Below are 23,643 nucleotides of genomic sequence, written 5' to 3'. Positions count from 1 at the left end.
CCGGGTGCGCCCCTGCCCTGGAAGCCACTCTGGCTCTGTGCCCCTGTCAGCCCTGGCCCGCCCCCTCCCTTCTTCAGCACCCTTTCTCTAAGGCCCTTCGGGTACCCCTGGAAGTGGGGAGGTGGGGCCTGGACTGTGGCAGGAAGTGTGGGGGCAATGAGCACCAAGGGCAGGGGTCTCGGGAGGGCTTAGGCTCAAGTGAAGGGGCTAGTAGGTGCAAATGTGTGCACGGGGAAGGGACGGAGCAGGGGTCCTCACTAGCTCCGGGCTGGCTGCACAGGACATGGCTATTGCTGGGTTCGGCCGGCACGTGCCAGATTTCATGCATTCTGGTGGGATCTGGGTTGACTTACGTGCTTTGGGCGGGTGACACTGGCCAGGGGCTGTGGCCCTGGATCTGGTGCTAGGCCTGCCCTCGGGGCCGAGGAAGGTGGCTGGCCCTGCACACTCAGGGAGGGGAGGCGTGGTGCAGGTGACCCATAGGAAGGGTGGTGGACATCAGGGAGGGACCTGGGTGCCCTGCCCTTGTGTGCCTTGCTGTCCCTGGGACTGGGCCTTCAAAGTCAGAGGCCACGTCTGGTCCTTGTCACGTTGCAGGCATAGACTGAGAGGGAAGAGGCCCCGTGGGGCAGAGCTGTGGGCCCAGAAGCACTGGGAAACCAGGGCCACGCAGGCGAGGTATGGCGGGGCCCGCTGGGCAGTGGTCACCGTGACGGCAGGCCCTGGCTGGGGGAGGGCAGCTCTCAAGCCTCTGGGGGAGACACAAATGGTCTGCAGCCGAGATTCATAGCGCCCACCCCAATCCATTATCCCTCTCCCTTTGCTGTCGGGTGGGGTGGTGCCTCCAGCTACAGGCATCTCGGGGCGCTCTCTCAGATCGGGCGGCCCGAGGCGTATGCCCTCCAGCTTCCAGGAAGACTCTCAAAAGGGCTGACTTGGCCAGGGCTCTTTCTGACCGCCACTATTTTCTCCTTTTGCTTGCAAGGCGCTGTGATGGTGAGAGCAGACATCGCCATCAGGGCACCAAGAGGCAAAGGGCCAGGGAGCCAGAGGGACCTTGGTCCTGCCGCCCTGAACCTCTGAACCAAAGTCGGCAGTTGTGGGATTCTGCATTTCTATGATGGGAGAGAAGTCCACCTTTGGAGTCCGGGCTGCCGCAAGTGGACAGCGTCACCAACAGCACGCGCACGTCCTCCTGGCAGGGAGTCCACAGGGCGTCACCCGGGCCGCAGGCCCCCGTGGCCGCCCTGGGACGTGTGCCTGCGTTTCACACCGTCTCTGGCCAAGGGCCACTGGCACCTGCTTCCGCTTTCTTAAACAAACTTCAAGGCCTCCGGTGGGGTCACTGCTCCCACGGGAACTTAGTTTTCAAATGGGCAGAAACTCAGAAGAGGGACTCGTAACCGTTTTCAGTTTAGCAGAATCAGTTTTCACGCTTCCTGAAATGACACTGTGAATTCTGAGCCACCTAAGAATAGGTCTGAGCTGTGAGTCACTCACACACCCCTCTCACCGCTGACTTCTAACTGGAAACTGGGGCACCGAGAGAAGAGGCTCAGAGATGCCCGCGCTGGACCCTGTTGTCCCCGGGACGTGAGTGGGCAGCTGAGGTGATTGCCGCCCTCTGCCCTCCACCCGGGGCTCCTGTTCGGGAGAGTTCCAGAAAGTCTCTGCCAGGCCCTGTCACTGCTCCGCATCCTTCCTGCTTCACCCCCACCTGCCCGCCCTGCCCTTAGGGGCAGGCCAGGGCCTGCTCAGGGCTCCCCAACCCCACTGCCCTGCTGTCTCGAAGAGTCTAGGCTCATCGAGGCCACTTTTCACTGCTTGGCTGGGCCTCTTGCCTCCCCTGGGCCCATTTCTGAGGCCAAGACAGCGAGTGCCCCACAGAGCTGGGCGAGGCCTGGCCACAGGTTGCCCCGGGTCTATGGCACATTGCCAGTGGCTGGAGGTCGGACAGGCGCTCTCGTGGCGAGCAGATATACAATATCACAGATGCGTGACCACCGTGTGGCCTTTGGTTCGGCCAAGTCGCACAGGCTGTTTGCAGGCTAAGTTGACCCTACAGACACCACACAGGGGGCAGGACGCATGGGTCTGGGACTGGCAGGAAAGCCCTGAGGAGCTCTGGATAAACTGGAGGGGCCGGCACTGCCGTGGGGCAGGGGCAAGGAGAGCAGATGGCCGGCAGGGGACAGGAGACTCGGAGAGGAGAGCATTTCACATTCTGTTCTTGCCTCTTGCCTCCCCCTGTTGCTACAGAGATGTGGCCCAGACCCCGGGACAGGTGCCCACAGGTAACTTGCACCTGTGGGGTCTCAGACACCCGCCCTCCATCGCTCCACCCCAGGCCCTGGATGGCAGCCTGCGCTGGCCCCCTCCCGTGCTGCTTCTCCCTGAGGCAGACGGTCAGGGGCAGTGCCTGGGGCAGGGGCTGCCGAGGCGGCTTCCCCGGCTCTGTGGGTTCGGGGGGACAGTCTCCTCCCCACTCCTTCGCTAGGGTGCCACCCAAAGTCTCTGGCAGGGCCTTTGCCTGGGGCACATTTCTGTATAAAATGGCTGGAATTGCCAAAAGAACACAGGCTCAAAAGTCAAAATGAACAGTAGGAAATATGTGAAGAAGGAGCCAGGAGAAGGCTTTTTAAGGAAAGACACGGGATTTCAGAGAAGGAAAGAAATCTTTGCCTTGAGAAGGTAAAACAGTACCGAAGTCAAGAGGAAATGGTAGCCTCAGATGGAAAAGGGTGGCTGTAGCCAGGCAGGTCCCTTGTCCCGTGCAGGTGACCCAAGTGGCATGACCCCCTCCCTCTACTGCAGGGCCAGAGAGGCGGCTGCCCAGCCCTATCGTGACCTTATCTTCCTGGGCAGCGCTGGGTGCAGGGACAGGCCCGCTCTAGCCTGTTGGAGGACCCCCCACCCCCCGCCCCCAAGCGGGCAAACACACCGGACCAAGGAGGGAGGGAGCCAGACCTTCTGGGGTCTGACACACTCACTTCTCTGGGGGACTTCCAGGCTGGCTGTGCGGAAGGGGTCCTGGAGTTCTGGAGGAGAACCCGCCCCTGCCACATGTACTAGAACCCTGGGTGGCTGCGAGGTGGGGCTCTGGGCCGGCAAAGCCAGGCAGGGGCTCCTTGTCACCTGGTGCCAGGATGTTCAGGGTGTGTGCCCCCCACCTCCCCCGGGGAGCACCTGAGGCAGAGACCAACAGTGGAGAGAGCTGTGGCCTGGAGGTTGAGCCCCCAGCCCCAGGATGCATCTGAGTGCCAGCCGGGGGCGGGACGGAGTGTCTGGCACACCGGGGTGATAGCGGCAGGCGGGGGGGGGGGGGCGCTGGAGTCTCCATGTCCTGACAGAGTGTCCGTGGGGTCCACCCGCCTCCAGGCAGCTGCATGTGGTGCCCCTCGAGATGGGCGGGAGGGGCTCAGACGCTCCCGGGAGACGCATTTCTGCACCAGCTGAACCTCAAGAGGACTCTTCGTGCCCCGAGGTAGATGGGCTGCCGTTACTGCAGCCGCCATGGGCCAGCCCTCGGGCACTCGGCCCAGCCTGGGTCAGGCGAGGGCTCTCCCAGAAGTGCCGACAGGAGCTCAGGCCCAGGGGGTCCCTTTGCCTCCACGTGCGGGAAGTGGGAGGCGTTGCTTTGCTCCCGGGAGATGCATGCACATGGCTCAGCCACAGAATCCACGGGCCTCCCCCCACCCCCCCACCCCCCCCCGAGCCCTGGGAAGGGCGGGTCCGTGCACCGGGTCGGGCCCAGGCCGGCTGGCCACTCACGCACTGACCTGGCCGCCAGGGTAGGGGAAGTGGCCACCGCAGTACGATGTGGATCACGGCCATCTTACGGAGGTCTGCGGCCGAGCCTGCTTCACAAAAGACGTGAGGGTCAGGGCCCCACAGCGGGGACTGCCCAGCACGGTCCGCAGAGGCGGGCTGAGTTTTCTATGCTATAGAACGCAGGACCCCACACCCCGCGGGTTAAGACAACCCAGACCTGCCATCCCACCTCTCTCGCAGAGCAAGAACCCAACCTGTGCGGCTGGGCCCTCCGCTGGGGGTCCCACAGGCTGAGATGGGTAAAGGGCCTGGCCGTGTCCTCGTCTGGAAACTTGACTAGGGAAGACCCACTTCCAAGTGACCCCACGTTGTTGGCAAAACTCAGTTCCTTGCAGTGGCTCCAGGGGAGGTCCTGTGTTGCTGTGGGCTGTGGGTCACATGCTCAGCTCCGGAGGCTGCACGGGCCCTCCATCCAACAAGCAGTTTTGCTTCTTCACGGCCAGCACAAGGGCATCTGCTGCTGGGAATCTCTGATTCTGACCCCTAAACCTTTCAAGGGCCCATCTGATTAGGTCAGGCCCACGCTGGACAGTTCCCCCCACCCCTTTTTTAAAAATTTTTTAATCTTTATTTTTGAGAGACAGAGACAGACAGACAGACAGACAGAGCATGAGCAGGGGAGGAACAGAGAGAGAGGGAGACACAGAATCCGAAACAGGCTCCAGGCTTCTAGCTGTCAGCACAGAGCCCGTCGCGGGGCTCAAACCCACGAACTGCAAGATCATCACCTGAGCCGAAGTCGGACGCTTAACCGACTGAGCCACCCAGGCGCCCTTGGACAGTCTCCCTTTTAACTGCAAATGCTCTTTGCCATGTGGCTTGAGGTAACCATGGGAATGATACCTCACCACATCCACAGATTCTGCCAACATTTGGGGCATGCACACCGGCTGAAGAATCTATAACTGCGCCCACTGCACCAGCTAACATGGTGACCAGGCGGGACGTGCACTCAGCCTTTCAGCTGTGTGGCCTTTTGGCTCTGCTTTGCTCAGCTCTCCAGTGGATGACACGGGGCTATGACACAGGTGCCCGGATTTCGGTAGGGATAGATCCATCCGTCGGCCATTTAACCATGTAGGGTTGTGCTGGGCACTCTGCAAGGTGCTGGCTGGTGTAGGGGACGTGCCCGTTCCAACGCCAGGCACACGGGCCCGTCTGGACACTCCATTCTGATCACGGGCAACGGACTGAAGTTCAGGGTTCATTGGTGGTTTTAAATTGCTTTAGCTGTTGGTGGCTCCCGAGGTCAGCGGAGAAGTCAGTGGACTGCCTTCCTCCCCTGTAGGGTAGATCCCCCACATAGGGACGTCCCTTCCCCCGAGAGTGTGGCAGCAATGCTGGATGTGGAAGTGTGGCCGCTGAGGCCAGCCTGCGGGCGGTGGGGGGTGTCGGGGGGATGGGAGCCTGCACTTGGGTAGGGTGCCAGGGTGCCCGCTGCTTCCGGAGAATGCACGGAGCTGGGGAAACAAGGACGGGGGGGGGGCGGGTGGAGAGAGAGGGGAGTGTGGGGGAAGGGGAGGCCCCAGGGAGGTGGGGGCCTCGCGGCTGGTCATGTTGGTTGATTGGTGCGTCAGAGGCAGAACCTTCTCGCCAGCACCAGCCACTGCTTGTTCCTGGCACCTGGTTCAGCTGGGTGCAGACTCTTATTGAGTGGATGGGTGGGAAGTCACTTGCTCAGAGACACAGGTATGCAGGGAGGCGTATCCGTGGTAGCCTGATTCCGTGGCCAAGACTCCTAGTCAGCTTCTCATGTGAAGACATCTTGTGCGTAGTTCTTTCTGGAAGGGCTCTAAAATAGCTTCGATGTCGCTTCACACACGCCTTGCACACGCCTAGTGAACAGACATGTGGTCCTGGCCTGACTGCTGCCTCAGACCCGAAAACCTCCCCCTTGGGATCTGGAGGGCTGTCACTGTCCTCTGGGTGGTCACACTGGGAGACGGGACCCGGGAAGATTCTCTACGGAGCCCAGACAGACCCTAGGAATTGCCCTGCCCGCTGCTGAGCCTCTGGTTGTCCAAGTAACACATGGGGGTGGAGTCTGGACCAGACAGTGCCTCCACGTCCCTGTCTCTGCAGGACTCCTGGGACCACGATCTCCGTCCTCCCCTTTGTCCACGCTGCCCGCTCCAAGTCTGGCCACCCTCCTGCTGCAGAACCCCCCTCTGGGGGCAGGCCTCACGTCTGGACCCTGGGGGCCTCGGTTCTCCATCTGTGACCTATGGGGCCACTCATGGGATGATGCCGACTCCCAGGCTGCCTGGGGCCTCACTGGAACAGCCTGTGGTGTGCAGAGCCCGTGACGCGCGCAGAGGCTTGAGCCATCTGAGTGCCGTGGCTAGAGACAGCAAAGGAGTCTTTACAACGAGGGGCAGACACTGTGTGGTCACTCTCACCAGCGGCCCCCTGCTGACGGCTGCAGGACCCAGGAGGGCCTGCTGGGTCTGGGGGCCTTCCTGCAAGGTCTTGGTCTGGTGAGGGGCATGATGGACAGTCCCAGGGCAGGAGTCCAGGACTGAGCTCCAGGCTGGTCCCAGTCCTGCCTCGTTCCCTATTTGCAGGTACAGGATGGCACGGCTTCAGCCCGTCTCTCGGGGGAAATGTAAGTAGAGAGACCACCATGCACTGAGCACCTACCTGCTAGGCCAGAGTCATTTCGCTAGTGCCTCCCCACAGGAGCTGCCGGTGAGGATGGGACAAGCCGAGGCCGAGGCTGGCAAAGACCCAGGAAACACATGCACGCGGCGGATGGGCTGAGGGGCTCCGGGTACCTGGTACCACGAAGTTCACCGCCTGTCGCTCTGCTCGTGCCCGGAGCCGCTGGTCCTGTGTGTGGACCCTCGGCAGCGGTCTCCTTCGGCCCACGATGGATGCCACGTAGCCTGGGTCACACGGAGGAGAAGCAGGACGTGAGGCAGAAACAAACGGGCCGTGCGACACCCCGTGGTTACCTATCCTTTATGGCTTGGGCTCCCCTCAGATTAGGTCCAGGGGTCCTGGCAGGACCCGGCCCCATGCAGCACTGAGCCGGAGCGTGGCCCCCCGTTCTGCATCTGGGGTTAGGGGGCTCTGTGCTGGGAAAGCGGGGGCAGTGATGCTGACGCCTCCGTGGGCCCCGTGGCTCGCCTGTCTGACTTCCGGCTGCACAAGCACCTGACACGGGTCGGGGAGGGCAGCGTGTAGAGACTGTTAAAATCCACTTGTGGGACTTGGGTATGGAAGTAACTCTGGACCACGGGGTAGCTGCTCTGGGGAGAAAAGCATTAATCCTCATTCTACTCAAGGAGGGGCGGATGGTCCGGGTCAGGGGCCTCATCCTGACACACGAGGGCGGGCCCAAGTTTTGTGGGGCCTGAAGCTTCTTAATTCCGAGGTCTTCCTTACAGAACAAACGCAAGCATTCTGTGTTGGTTGAGAATGTTCCTGACCAGTGAGGACTTCTGTTTTACTAGGTTCCCAACTTAGGATCTCACGTATGTGAAGACTGGGAGAATTTCCCACGGAGATCACAACTGCAAAATGACAGTGTATGGAGCGGCCGCTGTGGGCCTGGCAGTAATATGACGGGGTCTCCTAATAGTGGGGACAAGGAGAGCCCACGCCTCCGCCGAGCAAACTCCAGTCTCTGCCTCTCTGTGCGTCTGGTGATTCTGGACCGCACGCTGGGTGCTGGGTGCTTCCTGTTGGCGAGTGTTGGGTTTGGTGTGTACCTTTCAAGAGGGTCAGGCCCAGGTCACTGGCAGGTCACCTGATGCCTTTGAGGCCTGTGTTTAAGCTCCGTGGGTGGGTTTTGAGTAGCCGGTGGTCAGGGCTGGTTCAGACCCACTCCTGGGCCCTTCCTTCTGGGGGCTCTCCTGAGTGTCCCAGATGTCCACGCCAACAGTCAGGACTCAGACGTCTCCTACCCAAGTCCCACAAGTGGCTTTTAACAGTCTTTACACACTGCCCTCCCCTGACCCGTGTCAGGTGCTTGTGCAGCCGGAAGTCAGACAGGCGAGCCACGGGGCAGGAGAGCCACGGGGCAGGTGGAGGCATCAGCATCGCTGCCCCCGCTTTCCCAGCACAGAGCCCCCTAACCCCAGTGACTTAGGACCTGCACGGACTCTGGAATCGCCCAGTCTACTGCTTCCAGAAGTTACTCTGCTGTGTCCTTCGGGGTTTTACTCTGTGTGTGCACGCCCTGGGCTCAAAAACACAGGGAATCCTCTGATGTATGGAGTGCTTTCTCCGCAGAGCCCCGTCCTCTCTGATACTCTGCCTCTGCCTCCCCGGTCCCAACCCTTGTCTCCTTGGCTTAGTGACACCACCGTGACCTGCCTGGGCTCCCCTCCCACGCCGCGCTCTGGGTGCTCGGGGGCTCCCCCGCTTTGTTTCTCTTCTCTCAGGGGCCAGAGGAGCACAGTGCCCATGGTCCAGTGTCTGAAAACAGCTGCTTCATGCAGTTTGCCCAGTCTTCCAGTAGTTTCTCGTGGGAGGAAAGTTGGAACCCAGGTACCCCTTCGTGGCCCGGAGCGGAGGTCCCCGGCTCCACCCAGCTCCAGTCCTGCTTCTGTTCCACCCAGTGCTCGTGGGGCTGGGCTCGTGCCTCCTGTTCACATTGCGAGACGACCTCTCTCCCTCTCCCTCACGTCACCGTGGTCACCAAGTGGGCGAGGGCATGGAAGGAGACTCCTGGAAGGCACCCAGCCAGCACGGCACGCACCCCACAATCATGCAGGGAAGGAGGGATAAGCCACAGAAGTATCCGCCCTGAAATCCCAGTTAAGTGAGTCACAACTCGACTCCCCCTTAGCTGTGGCCGCCCCGCAACCCCCAACTCCGGCCTGGAACGGTGGGGCTGGCAGGAGGCAGCATTTCCACGACGATCGCAGTTCAAACGTCTGGCTTTTGTCAACTTTACAAAAGACGAGGCCACGTGGACACCTGCCCCTGGGCCTGGTAAGGGACCTGGACCTCCCGTTCCTCAGCACCCTGGTATATCGCCTCGTGTGCCTGCTGCAGCCCCTAGAGGGTCGGGGGCGCCCACCTGGAGAGCTGCTCGTACGGCTGGGGGCCTGAGCCCCCCTCCACGCCAGCCATTGATGCTGTCTCCTTGGTGTCTCTTACCTGTGCTCTCCGTCCGTCCCGCCTCAGTTGCTGGGCTGACCCTGTCACTGCCCCCGAGGCACCAGGTCTGACCTCGGTCTCCCCTGCCAACCGATTTTCCGCAGTCTTGTGGCCTGGTTTGTGAAAAATGAAACCCAGCTTCTTCCTGTGGCCCGCCCTGCCCCCTGCAGACCCCCTGGCCTTCCACGTGGTGGCTCAGACGGCTCCCCCTCGGCGAGGCCGTGGCCAATGGAGCTCTCCAGGGGCCTCCCCGCCTCGCTCTGCACCGGTATCCTGTCTGTCTCTTCCACATCTAGAACCCCGTCTTTCTGACCCTGTCTGGATGGACTTGCTTGCTTGTGGGATGCTGTCTGCTCTTGGATTGTGGCCCCGGGACCGCTAGGGGCTCGTGTCTCCGGTGTCAACACACGCTGGGAAGGAAGAGCATGATTGCGTGAGGATTTCTTTACAGCGTCTGTGCAGAAGAGTAACCGCTGGGCAAGAGTTGAGTGCAAGGAAGGCAGGCAGAGCCACAGCAGGGAGGGCGCTGGCTCTGGGCCTCAGCCTCGTGCCCGCGGCCAGCTGTGTGAACTTGGGAAGTGACTTCACCTCTCGGCGACTGTTGTCTTCCTCTGTAAGATGGGTAACGATACTACCCGCGTTTTGGAATCGCAGTGAGGGTTGTAAGTTATTTACAGAAAGCCGCTGGCCCGCGTCTGGCCTGCGGAAGGGCCTCACAAGCTCCCGCACTGTCATTTTCTGCTGATTCTGACTCCACACGCTCTCATCAACACTGGGTTTCATCACTCTTCTCACATCTCAAAACCGGTAGTATTTTACTTTCCTAAGAGCTCGACTGGACCCGGTTCTGTGCTCTCTGCACCTGCTGTCCACCTGCTCTCTGCACTTTCCCGTTGCCGGCCTCACGAATTTTTGCTCCCTTGCCCATTTCTCTCCTTCCTCTTTCTTGACTTCACTGTGCTGCTCTTTTCCAAATGCCTGGGGTTGAATACAACTCACTTATATTCACAGATTCCTTTCGTTCCTTTGAAAATACGCTTTTAAAGCATTCCTTCACCTCGAAGTGAAATTCCCACCTGGCCAGGCCCCACAGATTTTCACGAGATACTTTCACTGTCACGTATTTCTAAGATGTTTGTGATTTTCGTAGGGCTTCTTTTTTAATTCATTCTAAATCCTTACGGAGTGGGAGGCAGTTTTGAGCAGGCAGGTGGACGGATGGCCACATGTCCAGATACAAGCTACCTTTGAGTTCCACTGTGGCCACATGACATCTTCTACCTGACACCCTTTTGAATTTGTGACCAACTTGTGCTGAAATTTTGTAAATATACCATGCACATAAGAAGGCATGTTCTCCACTTTCAGGTACAGGATTTTATCTCTATCCATCTATCATTTTCTGACTCAAGATTGCCTCAAGCACATCCTGGCTCTGGACCCTTGTCACACAGAGCCTTGTGGCCCCATTTTTCAGCAGGGGCTGGGTGCTCCCCCGGTGCCCTCCTGTCTGTCTGCCACCCCCCAAGTGAGCAGGGCTGGCAACCAGTGGGGACTTCGGGTAAGTGGGGGAGGGAGGGCCCTCACAGGCTCTGGCTGTGTCTGGCTCGCCTGTCCGGTGACACTGGGCAATGGTTGTTTGGGCAAAGTCCTTGATTTTCTTGTACTTCTGCAAAAAACTCTCCAAAAACTGGGCAGCTTCCGGCACAGTAATTCCAAGGCAAGCAGCAAGCCGCTCCTTCCCTAAACGGACAGAAACGCTCGAGATCAGAGGCGAGCCCGACTCACGCCAGCAGGGACCGGGGGCCCAAGCTGCCAGGCGGTGGCCACCGCACACAGGCGAGCCCGCAGAAGGGCCCTTGGGAGACTCTGGGTCTAGGTCCAGCTGGTCCCACTCGCGTCTTTCTGGTGGGTCAGGATGGTGCTGGGTTTGGCTTCCCGGCTGAGTGCTGGGTGCTGCTCGGCCTAGACTGGTTTCTGTTACACATTCACTCACTCGACAGTATTGACTGAGCGCCTGGGCAGGTGCTGCGGGTGGGGCCGCGAATGAAGCAGATGTGGTCCCCGCTCTCAGCCTGTCCAGAGGGAGACCTGACTCCACAACTAGGGGACACTGGGGAGGGGCGCAGGGGAAAGAGGAAGGGAAACTTCCATCACCAAATTATGAGAAAATGATACTTAGGAGCTCCTATCCTTGACATTTTTATTTGGAGACAAACACTTCCGGTCCAGACCAGTGTTTGTTCCCTAGAGGATGCAGGTGTTCTTGTGAGGCTTTTTACGGCAAGATCTCTGGTCAGGACGGCACCGTGAGTCCCAGCACAGCTCTCTGGGAAGATGCCGGGCCACACACACCTGGGTCTGAGTCCAGCTCTCTCGCCACGGGAGGCTCTGTGTGGCCTTGGGGAAGTTATCTGACCTGCAGTCAACCCTGCTTCTTCACCTACGACTCAAGAACACTAGTCTTTATCCCAGGGGGTATTAGGGGAACCTGGAGCCAAGGCAGTAAAGCTCCACGCAGAGCCTGACTCCCACTCGGTTCTCAGTAGGGACTCATTCTCTCCCATTTTCCTCCAGAAAAGAATGTAATTTAAACAGAGAATGAGGAGAACGAGGAGACTGAGGAGGCTGGGGGCCCTGCTGGACATCAGGATCCCTGGGCTCTGAGGGGCTGCATCGTTGGAGGGAATCCCTTAGAGTCAAACGGCTGGAGACCTGACTCCCCGCAAAGAGCACGACCAGGACCAGCAGTGGACTTGCTGTCCTCAGCACCAGGCCCACCCTGGGGCCACACTAGAGGGCACCCCAGGGGGCCTTTGGGAAAATCCAGCCCAGAAACCATGGCCCAAGGGTGGGGACTGGGAGAGGCGACCTCCAGAGGGACGGGACTGACTGACCTCAGAGATCCAGGTCTCTGTAGCCAGCCTGTGCCTAGCCCCAGCCAGCTGATGCTTTCAGTGGTCTGGACAAAAAGCGTTCGCACTGCTTGGCAAGGAAGAGCGGGGAAGGTTGTGGTGCCCCATGTTCCCCAAAGTCTCTCCCAGCAGAGAGAACTCACAGAGCCCTCAGACCTTCCTCTCGCCAAGCTTGCCTGATGCCATTTCGATGGAAATGAAAAATTTTCAATTTCTCTGTCAGGGCTTAATTAAGACCAAATCAGAGCTTCGTAAATACATTACACTGAAATAATCCATGTCGAATTCTTTCTTTCTATGACATTCCAATCGCTGCCCCTTGGCTATGGCGGTCTAGTGGAAACCCCATTGGCTTTCAGGAAGGAGTCAAATGGCGGCTGGACGCCTCAGGCAGGTCTGGCCAGTGGGACCCTGAGTCTTCTCAGCTAAGTCCTTCCTCATGTCTAATCTGCTGTTAAGCCTCGTCAGTGGATGTTTTATTTCTGATACTGCAGTTTCCGGTTTTAGACTTTCCATTTGGTTCTTTTTATTTTCTGAGATTCCTATTTTTTCACTCATTATGAGCATGTTCTCCTTTACATCCTTCAGCACAGTTATAGCAGTGGCTTTAAAATCCTCATCCGCGGATTCTAACATCTGGGTCATCTCAGGATTTGCTTGCATGATTCCCTTTTCTTTTGAGTATGGATCAAGTTATCCTATTTCTTCATAGGTTTATTAATTTTGTATTATATCCTGGATATTGTGAATGGAATGTTTTAGACATTCTGGATTCTATTATGCTTTTTTAGGAGTACTCAATTTCTTTTTTTCTTTTATTTGAGGAAGAGAGAGAGAGTGAGCATGAGTGGGGGAGAGGGGCAGAAGGAGAGAGAGAGAGAATCTTAAGCAGATTCCATGGTCAGTGTGGAGCCTGATGCAGGGCTCAATCCCATGACCCTGGGGTCATGACCTGAACCAAAATCAAGAGTTGGATGCTCAACTGACTCAGCCAAGCAGGCGCCCCAGTGATTTTCTTTTTTTTCTTTCTCTTTCTTCTTTCTTTCTTTCTTTCTTTCTTTCTTTCTTTCTTTCTTTCTTTCCTTCCTTTCCCCCTTTCCTTCCTTCCTTCCTCTTTCTTTCTTTTAAGGGAGGTAGTTAATTTGGCTAAAGCCAAACTTCAGACTTTGTCCCTGTGCAGTGGGAAGCAGCTGAAACCTCAGGTCAGTCCTTTCAGACTTAGCGGGCTGTCTGAAGTCTGCCTCTTCTTACGCACAGTTAGGGGGCAGCTAGAGGTTTGGGCAGAGTTCATATCTGGAATTTAGTGTTCTCCTTTGGCTCTCTTTTTTCCGAGATTTCTCTCTCACTTTCCAGATTCTCCAGTTGCTTCAAACTCTGTCCTGTGTTTCCTCAAGCAAGTAAGACTATGCATTTCTGCTGGAATTTTAGCCACCCGTAACACTGAGGCCTGTCTTCAGGTGAAGAGTTATAAAAAGGGACCTCACCCTAAACCATTCCTCCCAAAGGTCATGTTCCACTACCTTTAGGTGGTTGTTTATTATATTATCCCCATAATTTATAGTCAATACCCATGGGAGGTAGTCGGATGGGAGCCACTCGGCCATTACAGAAGTCACACTTCTCCTTCTCAGTACATATGGCTCAGAAAGAATTCTTTTCCTTTATCAGGCAGAACTGTTGGGAATATTTGAAGGGCAGAGGTTGGCCAAGGTCCCTGTACATGAAGAAAGCTTCTTCACAGGAGGAGCTAATAATGCAGGAACTGCACAGGAAGAAGACACAGAGACTCGGATGGAGACAGGAGGTCCAGTCAGTTCTCTGGGTTCTTGCCCATGTGCCCTTCCAGGGGGCCTGTCACACTCCAAGGCCCCCAGGCAGGATGACCCTTGGCTCCGTGAGGGCTTGTGTTCCACGCTTCATGTAGGCCAGCCCCTTTCACACAACTGGCCTCCATGCTTCGGTCCCCTCGGTCAGGTTTCTGCTGTGTGAGTTGTGACCGAGTGCGGGCCTGGCCCCTCGAGCAAAGGCCCTTGGTGGGAGCATGAGTCACTCCCCATCTGAATGGGGTGACTCTTCCCACAGATGGCTAACGACATCGTGCATGCACTACATCTGTAACTTTAGGATGATCACTCCCTTGTCTCCAAGTGCTCTTTCAACCCCTCGCGGATTTGCTAACAGTTTCTCACTCTTGTCTGAGCTCAGAGACACAGTGGGCCTCCAGGAGTGCCCGCTGCTCTTTCTGGAGCAGACCCGGCAAACTACGCGTCCTTCCCAGCTCTGCTCTGGCGGTCTGCCCGCCACTCCCGGCCCTACTCGGCACCAGAACCTCAGTGCTGCCCTCACGGGCCTTCTTGTGCGTCTCTTGTGACAAATGTCAGCCCTTGGGAGCAGGCACTGCACCTGCCCCTAAGTCCTCCTGTGCCCAGTTGGAGCCCGGCCCACGGCACACTCCACACTCGGGGGGGCCTGCTGACCACATGTGCCTGGATGTGGGGGCGAACTTGAGTGCGGAACCTGTGGAGAATCAGGGTTAAACGGACTCTAGGAGTAGTGGGAGCTCAGAGCAAGACAGGAGGAGTCAGGAGTGGCTTCTTGGAGGAAGCGGGTCCTGATGGGTGCAGAGGGGCTGTCGGCAGGACGGCGCTGGGGCGCACTGGTAGTTGGTAGGTGGCTGAAAGAGGACCCCGCGGGTCAGCCCTTGGGCCGGGTCCCCGGGGAACAGCTGCTCTGTGGTCACCACCAGTTCGGGCAGGGACGGTGCCCCCTGCAGAGTCTGAGGGAGGTGCGGGGACCAGGTGGCCCCACCTGCAGGCCACAGCGAGGCTGCTGCGACCTGGCGTCCCCCCTGGGCACCTTCTCTGCTCATGTCACAGTCCTGCCGCTCGACTGTCACCGTGGTCCTCATGCTGATCATGCCAACTCAGGCAGCGCCTCTGTCCTGTGCCCCCGGCATGCAGGGAAGCAGTTTCCAGACCCTCAGCGGCACCTTTGTGCATAAACCTGTCATTGCCTCTGGTTGGAAGCCTCTGGGATGCATTTCCAGAGGGTTCCCAGCAGCCCAGGAGACCCGACAGGTTTGCCCACCGGGACTCTGGCTCCACACGAGGAGGACAGCACCGCTGTGCGCAGACATCGGCAGACGCGGTGATCTCCGTCAAGCTGGCCGGTGACGGCCCAACAGCAGAAGTGGAGGCTTGGGGTGGGAGCCCTGTCACCGACAGGGCTAAAAGCAGCCAAATTACTCTTTTCACCAACATCATGGCTAATGACTCACTGCTTATTTACAAACTGGAGCTCTTTTCCTCTCCAGCAAAAAATGAGGCGAATATTCCAGAAGGTGCCAGAGTGAAGACGGACTCTGAGCGCATCCTGCCATGTGCGTGACACTGCGTGGGGTGCTCTCCACACTCACGCCGGGTCCTCTCCCTGCGACCCCACCACCGCACGGAGCTGCCAGGCCCTTGGTGGTTCACCCCAGGGCACGCTGGACAGTGCCCCCCAGGGGCAGGCGCTGAGGGTGGGGCGCCTGGTCCCAGGCACCATCCAACAAGCCTACCTCCTTGCTGACTGGGAAGTGCCTGGGGCACAGAGAGGTGGAGGGCCTTGGAGAAGGTCCCAGAGCCAGGAGGGGACGGGGTTAGGCCTCCAGCCCAGGCTGCCTGCCAGCGAAGCGGACCCAAAGCTATTGTGTCTGTGACATGTGATTCTGGGGCACGATGCGAGGCACCAGAATCTAATGTAATTTGGTGGAATTCTGCCTCTCGCCCACCCCCCTGCCCCCACCCCCAATAGTGACCCAGGGAGGTTCAGGAGCACAGCACAGGGAGGCCAAGAGGAGGAGACAGATGAAGGGAGTCTGAGTCATCCCACTATCACCCACTGAGTTCAGTTCTTTCAATTTTTGTTTTTAACGTTTATTCATTTTTTGATAGAGACAAAACGTGAGTGGGGGAGGGGCAGAGAGAGGGAGACACAGAATCCGAAGCGGGCTCCAGGCTCCGAGCTGTCAGCATGGAGCCCAATGCGGGGCTCGAACTCACAAACCGTGAGATCATGACCCGAGCGGATGTCGGTCGCCCAACTGATGAGCCACCCAGGCTCCCCGAGTTCAGTTCTTTAAAGCAAAGTTTCTGAAAAACTGTGTACACAAAATGTTTTCACAAGTAGGGTCCGAAGACGACCCAGCTCATGGATTCCTCGTGTGCCCAGTCGTGGGCAGCACTGGCAGAGCTCCCGTGTCACGGGACTCCTTGGGACAGTGGGCCGTGGGGGCTTGTGGACGGCCGCGTGCAGCCCAGGGCCCCAAGTTCAGAAAGGGGTGTGTAGCAGACAGATCCTCAAGGGGCCTCCACGGTCCCGCCTGCTGGTCTTCACGCCCTCGTGTGACCCCTGCCCTGGAGGGTGGGCAGACTTGCCCCTGCCTCTCACCAGGCTCAGTGGAGGTCACGGGTATGTGACCTGATCACAGACATCAGCGTGTAGCATCTTCCTGCTGGCTGTCAAGAGCCAAGCCACCTTGCGGTAGCGTGGGGACTCATGCGGCAAGAGCTGAGGGCTGCTGGTGTGCCCCCCGGTGCAGCTCAGGTGAGACCACCGCCCTGGAGCCCCGCAAACACCGAGTGGCCATCAGTGTGTCACCCAGGAACAGACGGCCACTGTAGTGGCCAAGACCAGCCGAGAAGGGACCGCGGAGTGAAGGAGAAGCGCGAGGGTGAGCTCTGCGGGTGTGGGGTCCAGCAGACGCAGTGGCGTGCAGAGCCCGGGCTGGGGGCTGGGCGGGCCGGCGTGAGGCGCATTCCGGACCCATCGTGGGCGAGTCACTTACGTCCTGGTGCCACGGTCACACTGCAAATGCGAGGTGGCTCTCCTACGTGACTGACCACACGTCTGCCCGATGTTCTCACACTGGAAGCTTGCCCCGTTTTGCTGCGTTTCCTTGAATGAACAAAGGGTCTCCATGGCAGGGAGATGAATTCTCCCCTCGTGTCTGCATGAGCCCCTCTCCCTTGTTCTCTGAGGGAACGTCAGTGCTGTCCAGAGTCAGAAAGTTGTCTGATGAAGCAGCATTAAACTCTCAGAGCCTGCTTCTTCCCAAAGTGTGACAAGATCCAAACAGCACAACCAATAAATAGATATTGTGGACATACATCAAAGCCGCTGTCTGATCATAGAGAGTATACTGTCTTCTGGAGCACACACAGTATATTCACAATAACCCATCATACATTAGGACACACAGAAAACATCAAAAGGTTGCACAAAGTAGAAATATTAAAATAACATTCTGATTACAGCACAAGAAAACTAAAATTATAACCAAAACCAAACCAAAGAAATAAAAAACACGAACCCCATCTGCCTAGAAATAAAACAAAAAACACTTCTTTCAGACAACTTTTGGGTGAAGAAAAATACAAACAGAAATAACATTCACTTCTAATGAAAACACTGCATGTCAGGCCCAGTGGATTACATTTAAAGCGGTTAGGAAATGTCATAGCTCTAAACACCTATATTAATAACTGAAAGAATAAAAGTACAATTGACCCTTCAACAATATGGGGGTTAGTGTGGTGACCCCCCCCCATACACACACACAGCTGAAAATCCACATATAACTCCTGACTTTCCCCAAACTTAACTATTGAGAGCCTCCTGCTGACAGAAAGCCTTACTGATGACCCAAACAGTCAATGAACACATATTTTGTGTGTGTCTTTGTCATAGAAGCTATTCTCACAATACCATAAGCCAGAGAAAAGAAAGTGTTATGAGGAAAATCATCAGGAAGAGAAAATACATCTCTAGTCCTATCCTGTAGCAAAACAATCCACACGTACGTGGGCCCGTGCAGCTCAAACCTGTGTTGAGGGCCAGCTGCATATGAATGAGGTTTTCAACTCAAAAGACAAGAAAAGAACAACAAAGCAAATCGAAAGATCACATAGGAGGGAAACCATAAAGCTAGAATAAAGGCAGAAACAGAAATTAATGCAGTAGAAAACAGCAAAACACTAGATCAAATTAATAAATAAAAATCCTCGTTTCTGTGAAAAATAAAATGGACAAACCATTTTATTAAAATGCTGGTTTTATTAACCATTAAAAGCTGGTTTAATCAAAAGGAAGCAAGCACAGATACACAAAAGAAGAAACACAATAAGGGAAAACACAGACATGCAAGAAGTTAAAAGCATCTTATTTTGCAGAATTCTATGCAAATAAATGTAAAAGCTTACGTGACACAGACATTTCTGAAGAAAGCACAATTATAAAAATTGGACCGAGTAGAGACAAAAGCGAGACAGACCGCGGAAGAATGGCCAAAGAAGAAACAGAGAAAACGATGAAGGAACTACCCCACAAAACCCACTGACCTGGGTGGTACTAAAGGGGAATTCTATCAAACCTCAGAGACCAGATAGTCCCCATGCTGTATAAATTGCTTCCGAGCATAGAAGATGAAGAAAAATGTCTTTCATTAAGTATAAAGGTTATACTAAAACATGACAGAGAGTATAATAAAGGAAAATCACAGACCCCATCTCCTATGAATATTGATTGATGTAATAATCCTACATAGAATCTTGGCAAATGGAGTCCAACACTACACTGAGAAAACAGTACCCATGGCCAAGCAGAGTTTACACCAGGAAAGTAAAGTTGGTTCAATGTTAGGATATCTGTTAATAGAACTCAACACATTAATAGGACTAAGGAGAAAATTACATGGTTGTCTATATAGTTGTTGAAAAATCCTATGACAAAATTCAATACCCACTCCTACTAAAAACCCTTGAGAAAATAGGAATAGCGGGATACTTCCTTAAAATTATGACCCCTACGCCCCAAGGCTAGGGCTGGCATCTCACTAAAGGGGAGACACCAGAGGCATTCTTACTAAGGTCAGAAGCAAGGCAAGAGTGCTCACTACTGCCAATACTATTTAACGTTGTTCTGGAAGTATTAGCCAAATGATCAGAGGCATAAGAATTGGAAAAATTTAAGAAAACTATCTGTAGCTGCAGATGACAAGGTAATATTCTGGAAATTCCTAGAGGATCAACGATAAAATAATTCATAAAGTAGCAGGAAGTAAAATGAGCATAGCAAGTCAACAGCTTTCATATACACCAACAATCATAGCAAGAAGACACAATGGAAGAGAGGACCTCATTTGTTCTTGACTGAAATGTGCCAACATTACCAAGATGCCAGCTCTCCCTATGCTAACCTGTGGACTTAATGTGATCTCAATAAAAATACCAACAAGCTTTTCCACAGAACCAGCCGCGAGCCCATGTGGGAAACCGACGTTCACATGGGAAACGAATGCACAGAAACAGGAGAGCTGGGGGCACGTGGCCACTCAGGCGCTGACACAGGCGGCGGGCCCTCTACTGTGCAGCGGTGTGCTACAGGTGCACGGAGGGACACAGCGCCAGAGGAGGACGGAGAGTTCGGGCACAGGCTGGGTGGCATGCAGAAATCCACAGGAGCAAAGACAGGCCTCCTGGTACGTGGTGCTGGGACAGCTGGAGAGCCGTTTGGGAAAGGCACCAGGAAACACGGAAACTCCTTGTAACCTGGATGTAAGGACTTAAGTCCAGAGGCAGTGAGAGGGAAGACTGACAGGTCACCACCGCCAACGACCGAAACACCGTATCTTCTGTACTGCGTAAGATACCACAGGCAGAGTCAACAGACGAACAACAAACTAGGAGAAAATATTTGTCACATCAGGGATGAAGGACTAACACCCCTAAAGTACAAAGAACTTTAAAAAATTGAGGAAACAAAAGCAAAGTTTCTCACAAAAGAATGAAAGTGTCCGGGAGATATAAGGCAAGTTCAGTCTGTGGCCTCCTGCTGGCTGCCTGGCCACGGGGTGGCAACGGGGTGATTCTGCTTTCGCACCTGCTTGTTGGGTGAGGGGGTAGTCAGCTCGTCTGCCCACGGGACCCTGGGTCTGCTGACCCTGCCAGGCGCAGAAGTGTCTGAAGTGGCCTAACACAAAGTACGAGGACTGTCTCGCGGTGTCAGGCTGAAAGAGAACCTGAGAAGTGCAGGTCACTGTGGCTGGGAGAGTGCCAGTTCTCTTGGTGTTTTCTTTTACTGGTTTCTAAAAATTAGTTTTATTGAAGTATCGGCCACATATGATAAATTGCACCCGTTTTAAGTGTACAGTTCAATGCTTTAAAAAAACACATACGGGGCGCCTGGGTGGCTCAGTCGGTTAAGCGTCCAACTCGGCTCGGGTCATGATCTCACAGCTCGTGAGTTTGAGCCGCGTGTCCGGCTCTGGGCTGACAGCTCGGAGCCTGGAGCCTGCTTCGGATTCTGTCTCCCTCTGTCTCTGTCTGTCCCTCCCCCACTCACGCTCCGTTTCCCTCTCTCTCTCAAAAACAGACAAACATTAAAAAAAATTTTGAGGGGCGCCTGGGTGGCTTGGTCGGTTAAGCGTCCGACTTCGGCTCAGGTTGTGATCTCGCGGTCCGTGAGTTCGGGCCCCGAACTCTGTGCTGACCGCTCAGAGCCTGGAGCCTGTTTCAGATTCTGTGTCTCCCTCTCTCTCTACCCCTCCCCTGTTCATGCTCTGTCTCTCTCTGTCTCAAAAATAAATAAACGTTAAAAAAAAAATTTAAAAAAATGTTGAAAATGCACACACGTATAAAACCACCAGCACAATCAAGACACAGAACATTTCTATAGTTCCAGAACATTCCCTTGTGCCCCTCTGAGGTCAAACCACCCCCAATTCTGCAGCCCCAGTGAGGTAGAAATCCAATTACTGCCATTGTAGGTTAGATTTGCCTCCTATCTTATATGAATGGAAGCATACAGTAAGTACTCTTTTGTGTCCGGCTTCTTTTACTTAGCTTAACATACTTCTAAGATTTTTTTATTACTGAAGTATAGTTGACATACAGCGTTATAGTAGTTTCGGGTGCACAACACAGTGATTCGATAACTCTATGCATTACTCAGTGCTCGCCACAGTGAGTGTGGTCACCATCTGTCCCCAGATAGCAGTATTACGGTCTTATCGGCTACGGTCCTTGTGCTGTACTCTTCATCCCGTGACTCGTTCATTTTATTACTGGGAGTTAGTACCTCTTGATCCCCTTCATTTATTTCATGCATCCCCTCACCCACGTCCCCTCTGGAAGGGGATGTATTTATGCATCTGTTTCTAGTTTTGTGTTTGTTCATTTATTTTTTAGATTCCATACATAAATGAAATCATATGGTATTTGTCTTTCTCTGTCTGACTTATTTCACTTACCACCTAGACCCATCCATGTTGTCACAAATGACAAAATCTCATTCTTTTTTTATGGTTGAGTAATACTCTATTATACACACACACACACACACACACACACACACCATATCTTTGTCCATTCATCCATCGATAAGCGCTTAGGGTGTTTCCATATCTTGGCTATTATAAATAGTCCTGCAATAAACATAGGGGGGCATATGTCTTTTCAAATTAGTCTTTTCCTTTTGTTTTGGTAAATACCCAGTAGCAGAATAACTGATCGTATCGTATTTCTGCTTTCAATTTTTGAGAACCTCCATACTGTTTTCCACGGTGGCTACACCACCTCACGTTCCCACAACGCACGAGGCTTCCCTTTTCCTCCACATCCTCGCCCACACACCTTATTTCTTGTCTTTTGTTTTTTTTTTTTAGCCATTCCGACAGGTGAGATGATAGTTCATTGTGGTTCTGGTTTGCATTTCCCTGATGACGAAGGATGTTGAACATTTTTTCAGGTGTCTGTTGGCCATCTGTACGTCTTCTTTGGAAAAATGTCTATTCAGGTCCCCTGCCTATTTAAAAAAATTGGATTATTATTGGTATTTTTTGGTGTTGAGTTGTACAAGTTACTTTTACATTTTGGATAGTAACCCCTTATCAGATATATTATTTGCAAATATTTTCTCCCATTCAGTAGGTTGCTTTTTTGTTTTGTTGATGGTTTCCTTTCCTGTGCAAAAGATTTTTATTTTGATACAGTCCCAGTAGTTTATTTTTGCTTTTGTTTCCCTTGCCTCAGGAGACATATCCATAAATATGTTGCTAAGGCTAATGTCCAAGAGATTATTGCTTGCATTTTCTTATAGGAGTTATATGGTTTCAGGTGTCACATTTAGGTCTTTAATCCATGTTGAGTTTTTGCGTATGGTGTAAGAAAGTGGTCCAGTTTCATCCTTTTGCATGCATTTGTCCGGTTTTCCCAACACCATTTGTTGAAGAGACCGTCCTTTTTCCCACTGGAGATTCTTTCCTGCTTTGTCATAGATTAATTGACACATAAGCGTGGGTTTTTTTCTGGGCTCTCTACCCTGTTCCACTGATCGACGTGTCTATTTTTGTGCCAGTTAGCATAATATTTTTGAGACTTACATTGCTGTGTATATCCTTAGTTCATTCCTTTCATTGCTGACAGTTTTCCAATGTAAGGATATGATACGATTTGTGTATCAATCATCTGTTGATAGATACATAGATTTTTTTGTTATGACTACTATAAATAAAGCTAGTAGGAACTTTGGCACAAGTCTTTTTTTACACATGTATTTTTATTTCTCTTGGATAAATACCTAAGGGTGGAATTGCCAGGTTGTATGCTAAACATATGTTTACTTTATAAGAAAAGGATTATTTTTTTCTAAATGGTTTACAATTTTATATTTCCAACTGCAATATATGAGAGTTGTGGTTGCTTCACATCATTGCCAACACAGATTACTGGTCTTTTTAGTTTAAGCCATTCTTTTGGGTATGGGGAGGTATCTAATTGTGGTTTTAATTTGCATTTCTGTGATAACTAGTGATATTGAACATATTTTCCTGTGCTTATTGGCATTTATTTTATGAAGTGTCTGCTTAAATCTTTGGGGGGTTACTTGTCTTCCTATCATTGAGTTGTAAGAGTTTTGTTTGCATTGGACAGTTGTCTGTTGCCAGAGATGTGTATTGTATTTTCTCCCAGTCTGTTGCTCGGGTTTTCATCATCTATTGGTATTTCCGGTGTTCTATCTATGAAATCTTTGTCCCAAAGATGAAAGGATTTTCTCTTATGTGTTCTTTCTAGGATATCTACAGTATTAACTTTGATGTTTAGGTCTCTGATCCATTTTGAGTCGATTTGTGTGTGTGGTGTGAGGTATGGGTCAAAGCTCATTTTTTCAAAGTGGACGTCCAACTGCTCCAGCATCATTTGGGAAAATTATTCTCCACCCCTACCTGATTACATTAGCACCTCTGCTGAAAGTGAATTAATCATGTATGTAAGTGTCTGTTTCTGGATTTTCTTCTGTTCTAATGATCTATGGATCTATCCTTATACTAACAGCACACTGTTTTGATTACTGTGGCTTTTTTAAATGTTTATTTATTTTTGAGACAATGCAAGAGACAGAGTGCAAGCAGCGGAGGGGCAGATAGAGGGAGACACAGAATCCAAAGCGGGCTCCAGGCTCTGAGCTGTCAGCCCAGAGCTGGATGCGGGACTCGAACTCATGAACCGTGAGATCATGACCTGAGCTGAAGTCAGACGCTTAACCGACTAAGCCACTCAGGCACCCCTGATTACTATGGCTTTACAGCAAGTTCTGAAATCAGGTAAAATTCTTCAAAATTGTTCTTCCTTTTTAAAATCGTTTTCATTATTTCCATATAAACTTTAGAATAAGTTTGTTAATTTCTGCAAGAAAATCCTGCTAGGATTTTGACTGGAATCATGGGATCACGTTGAATTTATAGGTTGAT

General features: G+C 53.4%; 1 protein-coding gene across 1 annotated transcript in view; it reads right to left on the bottom strand.

The window, feature by feature from the left end:
- Nucleotides 1-23,643, bottom strand: part of POLN (DNA polymerase nu) — a 154,586-nt gene that overhangs the window by 3,021 nt on the left and 127,922 nt on the right. The window contains 6 exon segments of the mRNA XM_058723346.1: nucleotides 3,780-3,816; nucleotides 3,819-3,857; nucleotides 6,606-6,716; nucleotides 10,552-10,700; nucleotides 12,857-12,885; nucleotides 16,329-16,343. Of these exon segments, the coding sequence (XP_058579329.1) occupies nucleotides 3,780-3,816; nucleotides 3,819-3,857; nucleotides 6,606-6,716; nucleotides 10,552-10,700; nucleotides 12,857-12,885; nucleotides 16,329-16,343 (380 nt within the window).

The sequence above is a fragment of the Neofelis nebulosa genome, chromosome 3, assembly GCF_028018385.1.
Source record: "Neofelis nebulosa isolate mNeoNeb1 chromosome 3, mNeoNeb1.pri, whole genome shotgun sequence".
Classification (NCBI taxonomy): Eukaryota; Metazoa; Chordata; class Mammalia; order Carnivora; family Felidae; genus Neofelis; species Neofelis nebulosa.
The sequence above is the reverse complement of the archived record's forward strand: the minus strand, read 5'-3'. Positions and strand labels throughout refer to the sequence as shown.